At 40.9% G+C, this 17,467-nt stretch overlaps 1 protein-coding gene across 3 annotated transcripts in view; it reads left to right on the top strand.

The window, feature by feature from the left end:
• snx19b (sorting nexin 19b) overlaps positions 1-17,467 on the top strand; it is a 140,769-nt gene that overhangs the window by 3,177 nt on the left and 120,125 nt on the right. For 2 of the 3 annotated variants that reach the window (XM_085916872.1, XM_085916873.1), the window contains exons 3-11: positions 1,019-1,213; positions 1,620-2,819; positions 3,639-3,837; positions 3,936-4,036; positions 4,151-4,270; positions 4,560-4,684; positions 11,573-11,666; positions 11,780-11,933; positions 15,006-15,132. In XM_085916872.1, the coding sequence (XP_085772998.1) occupies positions 1,019-1,213; positions 1,620-2,819; positions 3,639-3,837; positions 3,936-4,036; positions 4,151-4,270; positions 4,560-4,684; positions 11,573-11,666; positions 11,780-11,933; positions 15,006-15,132 (2,315 nt within the window). The remainder of the gene's footprint in view (positions 1-1,018; positions 1,214-1,619; positions 2,820-3,638; positions 3,838-3,935; positions 4,037-4,150; positions 4,271-4,559; positions 4,685-11,572; positions 11,667-11,779; positions 11,934-15,005; positions 15,133-17,467) is intronic. The other variant, XM_085916874.1, reaches the window with a different exon arrangement.

Genomic DNA, 17,467 nt, shown 5'->3' with positions numbered 1-17,467 from the left:
CCCATCAGTTTTAGAAAGGCAACCAAGTTTAGTGATGCAACTGGTGCTCCTATTTTCTCCACTTGATGACTGTCTTCATTGTGTTCTATGTACTATTTAATATCTTGGAAATTGTTTTGTATCTTTCACCAGACTGATGGCTTTGAAAAATTACACACCTCTTGTGCTGTGGAATGTTTTTGCGGATCATGGCTTCCAATGACAAAAATGAAAAAAAAAAAATATATACTCGGGCATCTGATCTTTATTTGGGGTTAATCATAGGCAGTTTGAATGGTGCCATATTTGTGCTGACGGAGGTGAAAGAGAGCTCCGTAGTGTAGGACCGGGTGTGCGTAAAAGCCATGTCCAAGCCCCATCCACCGTCCCCGAACAGCCACCCGGCCGAGCGCCGGCCCCCGACTTCCATCCACGGAGGTGAAAGAGAGCTCCGTAGAGTAGGACCGGGCGTGCGTAAAAGCCATAATAGTTTTTCAAACCTTCTGTGTCACTCCAAATCATTAAATCCTTCAAACTCTTCGTCCTCTGTGTCACTTACAAACAAAGCCACTAATTATGCCGGTGGTACGTGGGGCCCTTCGTCATCTGCGTCATCTCGTGATCGAATCTTTGTCCTTTATGTAAACAACCGCCGCGCCGCTGACGTCACTTGAAATTCAAATTACAGTAACCCCTTGCTACATCGTGGTTCGTTTATCGCGGTTTCACTTATTTTTTGGGGGTAATTGTGAAAATTTGTGAAAAAAATCCACATATAAGTCGCTCTTCAGTATAAGTCGCTCACCCCCCCACCCCCCACCCAAACTATGAAAAAAAACGTGACTTAAAATTACGGTAATCAATTAGTTTTGAACATTGCCAGAAGCTCAGTTTAACATTTTTTGTGAAATGGGGTGCATCTAGTTTTTTGTCTTGTTGTTTTTTTTTTTTTTTAATATATCACACAAACCTGTTTTGACACTTAAGGCCTTATATAATACTACACTTCCAATTTCTCTCACTTGTTGCTCATTTTCAGATTCTTTCCACTCAGGAAGATGAGCATCACTTGGACCAAGAAATCCACAATTCAGTGAGGAAGATTATCAGGGACTTTGTTTCTTCTTGGTACAAGACTGTTTCCTCTGAGAGTGGCTTTGAAAAGGAGGTTCAAGAGGCTATGATTTCTATGGGCATGGAGCTGAAGATCCGTGCAAAGCAATTAGACAGAAAGGTACTATCGGTATTTTGTAAGACAGTCACTATAGCTGGGTAATGGATATACTTGGCTTATATGCAAAAATGTTGTACATTTTGTGCAAACGTAATAAGAGTATGCATTTCTACCATTTAATTTTATGCCTGTAACTCACCATAGTTCTGTCAAATGTAATCTAATACCCAAATACGGAATGCATTGAATTCTGTGGCAATAATATTGATGGCTATGAAACTGAAATGCACCATTTGTTCAATTTAGACTGTAAATTAATTGTCTGTACATAACAATTATTTTGTAACTATAATTGTTAAAAAACAACACCACCCAGGTGGCAACTAGCTGGTTGATAAGTGGGATTGAAGATGTATGGCTAGCTCAATAGGCCATTCACATTTATTGGTCTTTTGTATTGCTGCAGAGACTGAGCCAGAGGATCTTGGAAATGTTTGGCTGCCATCTGCAGGATTACCTTCGAGCCAAGGAGCTGGTTGCCCAGCGGCAGGGGTATCCAATTACAAAGGCGAATAGTGAGAGGGAAAAATTATGGCAGGCCTACTCCAGGGTTACCACACCTCATTGTGTTATGACCAGCGAGACAGTGGAAGTCAATTACACAAGAACTCTGGTGGACTTATTGCTGCATGTTTTAGTACCCCCGCCTCACTTGGAAACAGGCACAGGACGATTTGTTGTTGGAGAACTCATCACCTGCAATGTCCTGCTCCCTCTTTTTGATAAAATGTCTGACCCTGACTGGTTGAATCTTTTCATGATAGACATATTTGGCAGTTCTAATAAATCAAGGGAGATGCTTAGAGAAGAGACACAGGATTTGTCAGTACTGCTTCCCTGTGTCGAATTAGAGCTCACTTTACCACAAGAGACTACTAACGCCCACCAAAGCAATGCTGATGTCCCTACTCCAAAAGCTCAAACAGAAAGGGAACATATTGTAGATATCATCTTGCCTGAACTCTCTATGCTCGATGAGACGGATTCAGAGGAGGTCTATTGTCAACAGAACAATATTGAAGAGACAAGTCAGACCTTAAGAAATTATTTGAGTGGAATCAACTCAAATTCCTTTTATCAAGAAAATGATTCCGACTTAGAATCTCCATTAGGCAACTACAAACTGAGTTCCATCGACTCCTTGGTCATGATAGGACAAGATGATGCTTTGTATGACCAACCTAAGGAATGTGGAATTGAAAGCAATAAGGGTCAAGACTTGGAGGGTATTTGTTCCAATCAATTAGATGTTTTCTGCCCAATAGTCTTGTTGAATTCAGAGACATCAGAGCACTCAAATTGCTCATTGGAAGAAATAAAAAATCCCTCAGTCAACAGCCTTCAGAACTTGGAAAGTGAAGGTAGCGTCTCTTCAGAAAGCCAAGCAAAGGAGCTTCCTCTGGTTGTTGAACCAATTGGGAACACCAATGAACCAACTGTCATAAGCCCATTGCATGGTTCGTCTCCCTTGCCTTCATTCAGTTTTGAGCCTCTAAGCAGCCCCGACGGACCGATAATTATCCAAAACCTTCGCATTACTGGCACAATCACAGCTAAGGAGCACCGTGGAACTGGTTCACACCCGTACACTCTTTACACCATCAAGGTAAGAACGGCATATAAAACAGCAGTAGCAACAACAACAACAAATAGTCAGTGTTCAGATGTGAGGAAATACAACCCGTCATTCATTATGGTTCAATTGCAACAAACGTTTTTAGATGAAACGATGAGAGAAACAAAAACAAAAACAACAACAACAAAAAAAAAAAAAGAGTAAAATTACCGGGAACTGCCAAATATTTACAAAGACTTATACATACATGATAAGAACAGATTATCCTCCAGTGCAGATGTATTCAGCACTTACTCTCTAACCTACATGGAGTTCCCAGAAGTACAAGGTGTGGCAGAGACATTGCCAAAGTAATGAAGGCTGAATTCTGTCAGCCAGTCAAAAAGACACACAGGTTAAAACATCAAGCCTGAAATACCGAAGCTAAGCCAATGCACATATTTCACATCATTAAAAAATTAATAGCGAATTCGCAAAACAATTCAGAAAAAGTGAATAGGGATACAGGTTAACTGTAGTGTGTGTGTGTGTGTGTGTGTGTATATATATGTGTGTGTGTATATATATATATATATATATATATATATATATATATATATATATATATATATGCAGGTGTCTGGTTTTTAATGCAATATCTACATACATGTATAATGGCTCATTTCCAGCAACCGTCCCTCCAGTGTTCCATTGTGTTTGCTAATTTGGTTAGAAGGCTAATGCATGATTAGGAAACCCTTGAAAAGCCTTTTGCAATTGTGTTGTCACAGAAAACACTACTAAATTGTCTGGGTGACCCCAAACCATATATAGAGTTATGCCAAGCTGTATTTTTTATTGGTCTTTCAGTATGAGACGGCGATGTGTTGTGATAACCCAGAGCGTATCCAGCCATTCTCAGAGGATGGAGACACATTGCACTCAGGTTTTGAAAGTCCGTCTTCCATTCACCCAGTGGCCTACCATATGGTCAACAGACGATACAGTGAATTTCTTAACCTACAAGCACGCGTGGAAGAGAGAACAGAACTAAAGAAACTCATCAAAGGTAGGTTTAAAAGAGTATTTGATTTTGAATTAGGGCTTCTCATCAAAATGTACAGTATGTGCCCACATCTTATTATTTCCTATTTATACTGTTTGAAGGTGTAAAAGGTCCAAAGAAAATATTCCCGGACATGCCCTTTGGAAACATGGACAGTGACAAGATAGAGGCCAGAAAAGGAATGCTGGAGACTTTTCTGAAGGTGTTTTAGTCATTTATATTTGATTAAATCGAGCCCAATGTAATGTTTATTTGTTTTTCCTGAAAAAAAAAAAAACAACAAAAAACAAACAAACATGTTTTTGATTTCCCCCAGCATCTTTGTGCTATTCCTGAAATATCCAACAGTGAACAGATGCAGGAGTTTCTGGCGCTCAATACAGATGCCCGGATTGCGTTCGTCAAGAAACCTTTTATTGTTTCCCGCATTGACAAGGTTTGTCGGTGGTCATTTCATTGCATTGGCCTTAACTGAAGAGTTGCTGTGCACACCGTAAAAAATGCATGCAGTACACACATTTAATTACACTCATTTAAAGATAATGTTCTGTAGTCTGGCTAGACAGTCCACTACTTCTTTGTATGGTAGTAATGCTAATTAGTCACCTTATTTTGCCATTGAAATAATTATCACTAGATTGACTTGTCGTAGATGCAATATTAGGAGATTGATGAATGCACATACTGCAATGTTTGCTTGTTTGTAATATTGTGTGTCGATGTAGATTGTGGTGAATGCAATCGTGGACACTCTGAAGACAGCATTTCCTCGTTCAGAGCCTCAGAGCCCAACTGATGAAACAGAAGGCGAGCTGGATGGGGGGAAACTTAATACTGATAAAAAGAGCAAGTATGTGATTTCAGAAAAAAAAAATAAAAAAAAGCAAATGCCTTCAACATAACAAATATAAATGTTGAGACGTGCATTATAAGATTTGCAACCTTCCTTCTCTGTAGAGCAGTATTTCCCAACCACTGTGCCAGTGTGCCGCGAGAGATATTCAGCTCTGCTGTGGGAAATTGTTCAATATTAATTACGGTGTGAATTGTAAATAGGATTGCCAAACCACTGGTTAGTTAGCACAAGGCCTGGTCAGCCACTTGCTAATCGGAGAATCTTGAGATTTCATGTTGTGTTGGTCTGATTGTGCAACGGCACATATTTGTGCACTTTGTGGGGGAAAGTCAAGTAATAACCCTCATGTTATTTTGCAATGACATAATGCAGTTGAGGTTTTAATGGTAAGCGATAGTACCCTCTGCTCTGCGATCGGCTGGCAACCGGTTCAGGGTGTCCCCCGCCTACTGCCCGATCACTGCTGGAATAGGCTCGCATGTTCACGATCCCTGTGGGGACAAGCGGTATAGAAAATGGATGGATGGATAGTAGCCCCACTTCTGAAAGAAGGTATGGTTTCCTTACCACAAGTGAGTTAGAGTATTGCTCTCCATCAGTGAAAGACAAAGCCATGAACAGAAACGTAATTATAAGGCAGGGATTTGTCAATTGCTTGAAGCTAACTCAGTATTCAATCAGTACTACTGTCCCCTCCTAAAGGTGAAGTCAACCCCCAAATTTTCTCAACAATATGTTGTATGTGCCCCACTCGTCTACACATGGCATTCTCATTAATATTGCATTTGTCGAATCTGAGTTAAGTAGCAGAATTCACCTGTGTTTATCCATCTCAGGGGTCAGCCGTTTTGCTACTTGGTGTTGATTGAAAATGACATCATAGTTGCCAGAGCCGTGAATGGTTGTGACCTGAGCATGGGCATCTGTGATGTCATTTTCAGTTGATAGCAAGTGGCAAAAAGGCTGCCCCCTGAGATGGATAAAAAAACTGATTTTGACTGTTTAATTTATATTCCACAATTATTTCAATTATCGTTATGCTGGACAGAACATGATTACAAAGAAGCTTTTGGGGATGACTTCTTTAACTCTTCAGACTCTCTCTTTTTTTTTTCGACAGTCTATTATCTCTGGTGTTGCTGTGATCTGCAAGCATAATTTCTGCGATGCTGTACTGACATCATTTCACGTCTACCCATACTGCCACCTGCACTTTATCTTTGAAGTAGTCCACACAGTTCACACCTGCGTGAAGCCGGGCCTACGCAAAAGTTAAGGGAAATAGTCTGTTTCGGTGGCTCGGTGGTGCACTGGGTAGTACGTCCGCCTCACAGTTAGGAGGGTGCGGGTTCGATTCCACCTCCGGCCCTCCCTGTGTGGAGTTTGCATGTTCTCCCCGTGTCCGCGTGGGTTTTCTCCGGGCACTCCGGTTTCCTCCCACATCCCAAAAACATGCTTGATAGGCCGATTGAGCACTCCAAATTGTCCCTAGGTGTGAGTGCGAGTGCGAATGGTTGTTCGTCTCTGTGTGCCCTGCGATTGGTTGGCAACCAGTTCAGGGTGTCCCCCGCCTACTGCCCGATGACGGCTGGGATAGGCTCCAGCACGCCTGCGACCCCCGTGGGGACTAAGCGGTTCAGAAAATGAATGAATGAATTTTCATACGATGAAATAAAATTATACGACTGGCATGAAAACAAGTATGAACGACAGATTTATTTATTTGTTGATCTATTTATTAAGAATTATTTATTTATTATTTATGAAATTTTATTAATAAAACTCACCATTACGTTGAATTATTGGGAACACTGAGCTTGTTTCTCAGAAACGAGCCGGTCCCATCTAGGTGTATCAGAGACAATGACACCCGAAGTGGTTAAGGTTCGTCTTTTAATGCAGGATGCTTGGTCTCCATGTGCCAAAGCAGTTTTGAAGGCTTCATTGCCTCGTTAGCTAGCCTGTCGCCACATATGCAGAGTGGGCCTAGCGCGTAATCTGTGGCGATAAATCCATATTTAAGTAGGACTCCAGAAATTCTTTTAAAAGCAGCTTTCCTTTTCTTAGAAGTCGTAGCCTCTTCTTCTCTCGTCTCCTCATTGGGCTTTTTTCCCTTTCTGAAGAAGCTTTCCAAACATCTCTGTTTCTTGCTCATTTTTGCTTGCTACATGGGCTCGACTGAGGTGACGTCACATTACCGAGACGAGAGTCTTGACCTGAACTGACAGATATAATTGGGAGAGAATCGCCAGTTTTTTTTCCTGTGCGGCTTGGCGGCCCAGTACCAAGGTGGTTGGGGGACCTCTGATCTAGAGTTCACCCAGCCCCCAATCTGCTCCAAATGAATCTAAATGAAATTACGACACAAACCAGCAAAAACGAAGCCCAAACAAAACATACAATTTCCCTTAAATTTAGGGCGGGCTGGGGGGTACTGTTCACTCATGAATGTGAACTTGACTACACTAATATTTACATGAAACACGTAGTTTGATAGTAAAATTGACTTTGAATTAATAATAATAATAATAATAATAATAATAATAATAATAATACATTTTAATTGTAAGGCGCCTTTCAAGGCACTCAAGGTCACCGAACACATAAAATAGCAGGCACAAGTAAAAGAAAAGATAAGAAAAGAAGAGAGTCTGCAGCAGAGTAATAAAACGAGACAAATACCCGCCTAAACAGGTGGGTTTTGAGGTGGGATATGAACAGTTGGATGGAGTCAATGTTTCTGATGCCCAGGGGGAGGGAATTCCAGAGGCGAGGGGCAGAGCAACTGAAGGCTCTGGCCCCCATAGTTGACAGATAAAATGGGGGGACAGTGAGGGTGATATTGGAGGCAGACCTGAGAGACCGGGTGGGAATGTGTACGTGAAGGAGGTCTGACAGGTATGGAGGGGCAAGGTTATGGATAGCCTTGAATGTGTGGAGGAGGATTTTATAATCAATGCGCTGTTTTTTGGGGAGCCAGTGAAGTTGGTGTAGAATGGGAGTGATATGATGGTAGACAGAGGTTCCGGTGAGAATGCGAGCAGTAGCATTCTGGACCAGTTGCAATTTATGGAGGAGTTTGTGAGGGAGACCGACAAGGATGGAGTTACAATAGGCCAAACGAGAGGTGACAAGAGAGTGGACTAGGATAGCAGCGTAGGATGGGGTGAGTGATGAACAGAGGCGATTAATGTTATGGAGGTGAAAATAGGCAGAACGGATAGTGTTGTTTATGTGGGTGCTGAATGATAGGGTGCTATCAAGGACGACACCCAGGCTCTTTGCCTGAGGGGAAGGGAAAACCAAGGAGGCGTCAATGGTGAGTGTGAAACAGGGTTGTTTGTTGAGAGAAGCTTTGGAACCTATGAAGACTGCCTTAGTTTTGTCACTGTATAGTTTAAGGAAGTTTGAGGTGAACCAGGATTTTATTTCTTGAAGGCACACAGGAGGGAGGAGGGTGGGGAGGCTGGAAGGGGGTTTTGAAGAGACGTAGAGCTGGGTGTCATTTGCGTAACAGTAAAAATTAATGTTATATTTACGGAAAGGGGAAACCGAGGAGGCGTCAATGGTGAGTGTGAAACAGGGTTGTTTGTTGAGAGAAGCTTTGGAACCTATGAAGACTGCCTCAGTTTTGTCACTGTTTAGTTTAAGGAAGTTTGAGGTGAACCAGGATTTTATTTCTTGAAGGCACACAGGAGGGAGGAGGGTGGGGAGGCTGGAAGGGGGTTTTGAAGAGACGTAGAGCTGGGTGTCATCCGCGTAACAGTAAAAATTAATGTTATATTTACGGAAAATCTGACCAAGTGGGAGGAGATAAATGATAAATAGAAGGGGACCAAGGACAGCACCCTGGGGAACACCAGAGGACACGGGGGAGGGGTGAGATGTGAATGATTTTAACTTGATAAATTGAGAATGGCCAGAGAGATAAGAATGAAACCAGTGCAGGGGTGTGTCAACCAGTCCAATAGAGGCTAGTCTTCCTAAGAGGATGGCGTGAGAGATGGTGTCGAAAGCTGCACTTAAATCAAGAAGAATGAGTATGGATATGACACCAGAGTCGGCTGCAATCAGGAGATCATTGGTGATCTTAATAAGGACTGCTTCTGTACTGTGTCGAGGGCGAAAACCGGGCTGGAACTGTTCGTATAGATTATTATTAGTGAGGTGGGTGTTGCAACGACTTTTTTGAGAATTTTGGAGAGAAATGGCAGGTTGGAAATGGGTCAATGATATTGGGGTCTAAGCCAGGTTTATTAAGAGTTGGTGTGACTTTAGCAGATTTGAAAGATAGAGGGACAGAACCAGAGGTGAGGGAAAAATGGATGATGGCAGTAATCAAGGAGAGCAGAGAGGGAAGGGAGGCTAAGATCAGGGGAGAAGGCAGAGGGTCAAGTTGACATGTAGATGGCTTTAAATTTCAAATGACTTTAGATAGATCAGCAGCAGAGGGATGTTGGAAGCAGGAAAGAGAGGTGGGGGTGGGATGAGGAAGGAAAGAAGATGAACAGCTAGACATGTCAGAGGTCAGTTGTTGGTGCATAGTGGCTATTTTATTGTCAAAGGACATCAGGGTGTTACAGTGACCAGTAGAGTAGAAGTGTGGGGGGAGGGAGTCACGGGGGCGGGTTGAATTATTAATCATGGAAAACAAGACTTTGGTGTTCCCCACACCAGCTGTAATTTTCTCTGCAAAATAGTGTGATTTTGGGGAGGAAATTGCATCCTTATTTTGCATTATGTGAGTATGGTACAACAGTTTATGAATCGTGAGTCCAGTTTTGCAAGAAAGCCGCTCCAGCTGTCATCCTTTGGCTTTCAGTTGACATAGATGAAGGGAGAACCAGGAAGCAGATTGGGGGAAAGAAACTGTTCGGGTTTTGAGGGGGGCAAATGAGTTTAGCAGAGTTTAGCAGAGTTTGTAGTCCATTGTCGTAAGCTGCTGCTCGAACAAGCTGATCCGGGGTGTATGGGGGGGGGGGGGGGGTGATGGTAGGGAGACTGCCAATGGCTGTGGTGAAATCTGCGAAATTGATGTTTTTGATATTGCGGAAGGATAGGATACGTGACTGTTTAATTTTGGACCGTGTGAGACTAAGATTAAAAGAAACTAACAAATGATCAGAGAAGCCTGTTCCCAGATCAGCAGAAGAGCAGTTTAGAGGAGTGACACCGGAGCAGCAGACTAGATCTAAAATATGGCCTTTGGTGTGGGTGGGGAAATTAAAGTGTTGTTTAAGTCCAAAACTGTCCAGGCAAAATCCTTAGTGAGAGTGGTGTTGGAGTTGTCCATGTGGATATTTAAATCACCTAGCAGAATGATGTTGGATGAAAGTTAGCAGATGTGAGGAATGTGGTGAATTCATTAATAAAGTCCTTATTTGGTTTGGGTGGGCGGTAGATATTAGATAAAATAATTGGTGCGGGTCCATTTAGTTGCAGAGCCACAGATTCAAAAGAACTGGTCTCTGGCACTAAAACAGATCCAAGTCTCACGGTGAAGTATTGCGAGACCTCCTCCTCGACCGGTGAGACATGGTTTGCACATATAAACAAACCCAGGTGGACATGATTCGTTTAACTGAGAAAAGTCACCAGGATGTTGCCACGTTTCAGTCAGACACAGAAAGTCAAACTTGCAGTCAAGGAGGAGGTCCTGGAGCAGTTGTCCCTTGCCGGTGAGGGAGCGAATGATTAGTCCCAGTTTGACGTCACAGTGTTGGTTCAAGCAGGAAGCATTAGCTAACCTAGCTAGGCTAGCCAATGCACACTGATCAACCTTCCTTTTAATGTTTCTCGGTGGATGGCGGCGGGTGGAGGACCAGATGGTGTTTATGGCAGTGGAGTCATTGATGTGGTAGTTGCGTCGAGCTCCACGGTGGATGAATCTCCGGTGGTGACGGCGAGCCATGTCCGGGAAGCGTTGCAGTTGTTGCGTGTTGTACGGGATGTCCGTTGTTGAGCCAGGAAAGCAAACCTGTGGAGTTTAGAGTTGGTTCTTTATTGGCAAGATCTTGGGTTGTTTAATGGCGGCCAATACACAAGGCACGGCAGCAGATGAAACAACAACTTCTGTCTCCAGGTCAGCTTGTTTTATGCTGTCCGGAAAGGCGGGAACTTGTCACATGACCATTTCGTACCTGAGGCGGGAACTTGTCACATGACCATTTTGTACTTGAGTGTGGGGGGCGGCACCCCCCAGTGTGTGCGTGTGTTTGCCTATGTGTGTTGTATTCGTGTTCTGATTGAGCAGTTATGTTTGCATAAAATGATAAAAGAATTGTACATATATGAGCATCATATTGTACAGAGATTGTCCACCCTAATAGAACAGGTCCACATTGCTGTTGCTCCCTCTTCACAGTGCAGGTGGGGGAACAAACCGGCAGTGCCGGAGTTGGAGAAGCTCCGCGTTTGTGTTATGAATCCGGGTTGACGCTGGATGAAATATGGCGAACAGGGTAGTCCACTAGAGCATGGAGCTCACAGCAGGGTTGTTAATATGCATGATGCACGGCCCAGACAGGAAAACGATGATCAGGACCGGCGAAGCAGCGACCAGCTAGCACACAGGTAGCAGCTGAGCGGTGTACGGAAACGTGCTACAAACAAGTCCGCTTAAGAGTTGACCCAGAATAAAGCCAAGAGTACCACATTCATCCAAGTTTAGTGATCTGCTGCAGACTTTGCAGGAAATCAAGCAAAACGTTAAAAATGTCCAAAGAGCAACGGCAGCAATACGCGCCAGCGTTCACTCACTTTTTCTTCCAAGGCTTAAGGCTTATTCACATTAATACTTACATAACAGTAACAGTATACAATTTTGTGTACCTGTCAACATAAAATATTATTAGATGACAAAGGATTTTCTTTTCCTCTTAGGTCACGGCTGAAATTTTCCAGCAAAAGCATCCCATTTATGAATGGCTCTGATACAAGAGCACCTGTCCTGTTTAGCTTGGAACAAACTCATACAGTAAGCCACAAATTATTTTGACTTTTCCACAGTGGCATTTTATTGTTTTGGTACACCATTAAAAATGTGTAGTGTTTGGTAATGTTTTTTTTTCATTTGCTGTACACTCACAGGTGTTTAGTGGGATGTCTTTGGAGGACCTGCAAAATGTTATCTATAGAGAAGAGAATCTGTCTGCCACATCTTTGCCAAATTGCAGGGACAGTCCAGTTGTTACACAATACAGACAGAATGACTGTGCCATCAGAAAGCAAAGACAAGGACATGGTAAGGGGGTGGGGCTCCCATTGTAATGGCATTATTGTTGTTATCAACACTTTGGACAAGTTAACTATGCAAAAACTAGACAAAGATAAAAATAATTACCGTATTTTCCAGAGGACAAGTTGCTCCGGAGTATAAGTTGCACCAGCCATAAAATGCATAATAAAGAAGAAAGACATATATAAGTTGCAACGGAGTATAAGTCGCATTTTTGGGGGAAATTTATTTGATAAAATCCAACACTAAGAACATCTTGAAAGACAATTTGAAAAAAAAAAATAGAATAGGCAACAACAGGCTGAACGGCACTCTATGCTAACGTTACATAACCACATAAACAAGGAACTGAGAATGTGCCTGACATAATATATAAAGAGTTATTCAAATAATAACATGCTAACAAGTTCATCGAACCATCTGTGTCACTCCAAATTATTAAATCCAACAAAATCTTTATCCTCTGTGTCATTTACAAACAACTCCGCTATCTCCGGAAGTAGAAGATGCTGCGCTTTCTCTTCTATGTGGCTTACGTCAGACTCATCGTCAGTTTCAGTTCCAATTATTCCGCAGGCCTAGAGCGCCCTCATGCGGTGTACTGTGAAAATAGCATGTGAAATGATATAATGTGACAATAATTTCACACATAAGTCACTCCTGAGTATAGGTCGCACCCCCGGCCAAAGTATGGAAAAAAACTGTGATTTATAGTCCGGAAAATACGGTACTTAATGGTATTGTTGTTATGCCTGTAATTCCACCTTTACCTCCCTAGTTAGTTTTAGTTTAATTAGTCAATTATGTAGGGCTGCTTAATTAATCGAATTATGATCATAATCACGATTTTGGCTCCAAACGATCTCTAAATTCATATAATCGAGGACAAATAATTATTTGGTGTTTCCCTTCTGAGACGTGCATGCGCAACTCAACCGCTATGCCCCCGCCCTCGTGTGATCCTGGCCATATTACCAGTCAGTGTTGTACCTGAATGCGTTTCATGAACACGTTCATATTTTGAACCAATGTGAACTGAACGTAGAGCACATTTTTGCTCCGTGGACATTTTTGTGAACACGCTCATTTTGGTGCCATTGAATGATTTTGAAAGGCAGTTTACTTTCATTCTAGGATACCAGGTTTTCTCTTAGACCGTAAAATAAAACCCCGCAAAACACACTGTAAACGAGGCTTTGATAGGCGGGGGAAAGGATTTGACAACCCCAGTCACAAACAGCGCAATGACAGACGCTCCATTTGATGAAAACGTATGTCACGTGATGGCCTCTTTGGACACACCTGGCAATGCTTTTCCAAAGTACAGTCCATGGGACATTTATGGCCTGCCAGTTGTGTTTCAGTGGCATGTGGCTGATGCTAAAAATGACATTTTACACACAACACAGCACTATTTAAAAAAGTAAAAAATGCTTTAAAGATGTAAGTTTTCTCTCATTTTGTTTTTGATTTTGGCAATTTAGTTTGAAGTTTGCTTTTATTTATTTATTTTTTAATTTTTTTGCGATTCAGTTACTGCTTAGTGCAGTGGTGGATCTAATTTAGTGGGCCACCCCAAAATTCAGAAAAATCCTAAAATATTTGCTTCATTTAACTACATTCAGCTAGGATGTCACAATTTTTCTAAAGTAACTAATATATATGAAAACAATACCTAATTTCTTGATGTAGTTGTTTTAACTTGTTTTTACAAACTATTATTAAAGAGGTCAAAGTGGTCCTCACATCCATCTATTTGTCTTCATGTAGCACTTGGAGGAGAAGGTTTGAACATCCCTAAAATACATAATCCAGTTCCACAAAACACTATGGAACAATACCGTAATTTTCGGACTATTAGTCGCTCCGGAGTATAAGTCGCACCACCCATAAAATGCACAATAACGTGAAAAAAAAACATATATAAGTCGCTCCGGAGTATAAGTCGCACTTTTGCGGCAAATGTATTTGTCAAAATCCAACACCAAAAACAGACACGAACCAGCAACAACAGGCTAAACGATACGGTATGCTAACGTGACATACACAAACGAGAGGCTGAGAACGGGCCTAACGTAACATTCAGAGTTATTCAAATGATTATTACATAAATAACACGTTTATCAAACCATCTGTGTCACTCCAAATCATAAAATACATCGATCATCGATCGTGTAAACAATGCCGTGTACGCGCGCCGTCGGACTCGTGATTTGCATGTCTAATTATTCCACATACCCATATAATGATATATAAAGTATATTTCAAATAACTATCATATAGCAACAATATTACCAAACCATCTGTCACTCCAAATCATAAAATACATCGATCATCATTCGCCGTCGGACTCGTGATTTGCATGTCTGGCGTGATGTGTGCTCGCATGCTGTCCATCACAAGCAGAGCTTGCATCCTAAATTGCATTGCTGCCCCTACTGTTTTTTTTTTTTTTTTTTTTTACATCACCACACTAAATTCTCTTCACCAGACCTGTGCTTTTTAAAAACTCAAAAAAACAGCGCTTTCCCCTCCCAGTTGTTGCGTCACGACCAATGGTGAAATTTAAATCACCCTCCTTCAGTTTAGTTTGACAATAACTATATTTCTTTTTCAGTTGTTTTTTTTTGTTTTGTTTATTTGTTTCATGAACTTGAATATTGTGCTTTAAAGTGTGAATTGCTTTATTCGTTTTTTCAGTGTATTAAAAATAATATATGAGGTGATCAACTGTACTAGTAAGTAATGTGTTAATGATCAAGTAAATTTTTTGAAAAAAAAAACCACATATAAGTCGCTCCTGAGTATAAGTCGCCCCCCCACCCAAACTATGAAAAAAAAGCGACTTATAGTCCGAAAATTACGGTACTTCATCTCAAACGTTTAATCGTTAGAGATGCAGTATTGTAATTGTTACACTAGAGGGCAGTGTTAAAGTAAAAGTAGAGAAACCAACGCTACGTCTGCTGCATGTAAGCCATCATACCTTTGAATGGCATGTTCAATGTGAAGCAGTGTTGTTATATTTAGATGGGATATCAATAATGGAAAATTTTGTTTCGTATGCATCGGGCACAGGTGAGATGGCATTGGCTGACATCACTTTGAACATCCTGTGTCTGCTCATGAGAGAGCAGTGGAGTTGGCTGTGCACTGAAAACATTCAAAGGACCATCAGGTTGCTGTTTGGGACCCTTATTAACAGGTGATATTAATTGAAGAAACTAATTTAGTAAGAAGTATATTTTCTAAATCGCAAATAGTCAGACTATACTCCCAACAAATAATATACTTGTATATTGAGCTGGTTCAGTCAAATGAATAAAATAATAATAACCAGTTTCTGAATTTTAACATAACATTATGTACAATTGAGTAACATTAATAAATTGTGTAATCATTCACATCAGAGTTCCAATAAATAAATAAAAAATCCACAGTGAGCAAATGTAGTGTGACTGAGTGAAGCCTAGCTTTGCTTCAGATACTTCTTTGGGTTTGGCTAATAAATTGGACTTAAAAAACAATATCAATTAAATGTGAAAATAAATGAACATTTTGAAATAAATTGGATTTGAAAAATGACAATTCAATGTGAAAGTAAATGAACATTTTGAAAATTGACTTGCCCACACTTATAATACTTAGACATGTTTAGAGAATTATTTTAACTTATCTGCTACATTTATAGCAACTTCCATCCAGAAATTAAGGTTAAACATTGAAAGCAAAATGTTTAGAGTCTTAATGATTGTATACGTGGACACAAATGTTTTTTTTTTCCAAATGAGATTAAGTCTGTGATACTAATACAGAAAGCAACACTTTAAAGCGGGGATGAGCAACTTAAACATTGGAAGATTCCACAATATTTCACCAGTGCTTACTGGGCTGTCACATCGGACTTCCTAACCAGATGTATGACAAAAATTCTATTTTAATAAGGACAAAATATGTTTAGGACAATTCAGATTGACTTTTACGTTGGATCATTCTTGGCTTCCAGTATAGATGCTTTTTCAAGGTTTTTTTTTTCAGCAAAGAAAATTGCTGGAAACTACGTTTGAACTCAGACAATAGATTTTGCCAAGTCGGGACCTGAAAAAACGTTTTTCCTAGTGAAGATTCCACATAGAGGGAAGATGTTTACGAGCCAGAGAGACACAGCGGACATTATGGGTGTTGGAAGAGTTTATAGGGTTGATGAAAACTGAATTAGTGGCCGCTGCAATGTTTTTCCAAAAAGAAGCCAGGTTCGTGGAAATTGCTTTGATTTTTTATGCTTTTATGATCTTCATTTTAGATTTGTTGTAAAATAAAAACTGCACTGAAACACTGTCTGTACATTACAGCACCAGTGACCTAGAATAAGTTGTCCCGTGATAAACTACCCAAACATTTGTTTAGATAGGTATGTCAAATAGCTGCCAGTAAACTAATATGCCGACAGTGCCGTCCACTTCTGGCCTTCTAGTCTAATAGTGTGTGACCTGATGCTCCCTAGGGTATCAGTACCAAAATATTGTTGCTTTATTTTGATACGGTGTCCGCTATTTTAAATAGTTCCAACAGCCAAGCATGACGGGGCCTTGTGCTTTTGTTTGACCCCGCCTATATTAGGCAGCAGTCTGTCAGCGCTTCAGTGACAGCTTTGTGTGTCACAAAGAGATATTTCCTCTCATTTGTCATATCGTTAGACAGCACACATGAGCATCTTCTCCTCTACATTTAAGAATGGGTGGAATTTGTCTTCTTAGAATGCTATCAGCAAGGAACACTGATTGCAGCTGTGGAGACAATGTGGCTTGTTATTATGATCCTTATTTTACAATATGGTATTCAGAGTAACCCCTTTGGCATGGGCTGTGATTACCTAATACAGTTGCCTAAATCTGATTCCAAATCCTGGCACAAACATCAACAAATCTTTAATTAGTTTCAACATTTTGTAGCCCCCCCCCCCCCCCCCAACATTTGAGATCTAATCAGCGATCTAGTTAATTAATAGTAAACTTATTTAGTGTTTCAATTCCAAGTTATGTAGGAAGAATATCAGTTTACCCCTCTCTGGCTTTGTGTTGGAATGTGTGTTTGCTTCCTTTCCAGTACAATATATTTATCCTCTCCGAAGTTCAAATGGTGCTGCGGTGCCCCATTCCTCTTCTGCACCTGTCTCTAAATGACTGCGTGATTCTTTATTTTTACTTCCTAAAATGGCATATTAATGCTCACATAAACACTTCCAATTGGACTGCGAGTCTTTGATGACAACTTGATATCCTAGGTGAGGATGAGTGTAGGATTCAAAGTCAGCAGTTGTCCTTTGGGAATGACCTCAATCCTTCAGTGTTTTTTTTTCTCCCCACTGTTTGTTTCGCTGTTTCTACTTCACTATTGGAAGTATTTGGAGGGATGTTTCTCAGTCATTGAGTTTTTGCTCGAGGTTCAATTGCTTTAAATAATGTGACATCTAACTGTACTAAGTAGTCAATGACCATAACATTGGTTTTGAACTAAAAAACCCAAAACCCCGTTTCTGA

This window comes from Syngnathus leptorhynchus, chromosome 7 (genome assembly GCF_054491065.1).
Source record: "Syngnathus leptorhynchus isolate UIUO chromosome 7, UIUO_Slep, whole genome shotgun sequence".
NCBI lineage: Eukaryota > Metazoa > Chordata > Actinopteri > Syngnathiformes > Syngnathidae > Syngnathus > Syngnathus leptorhynchus.
This window is presented reverse-complemented; position numbering and strand designations above follow the sequence as displayed.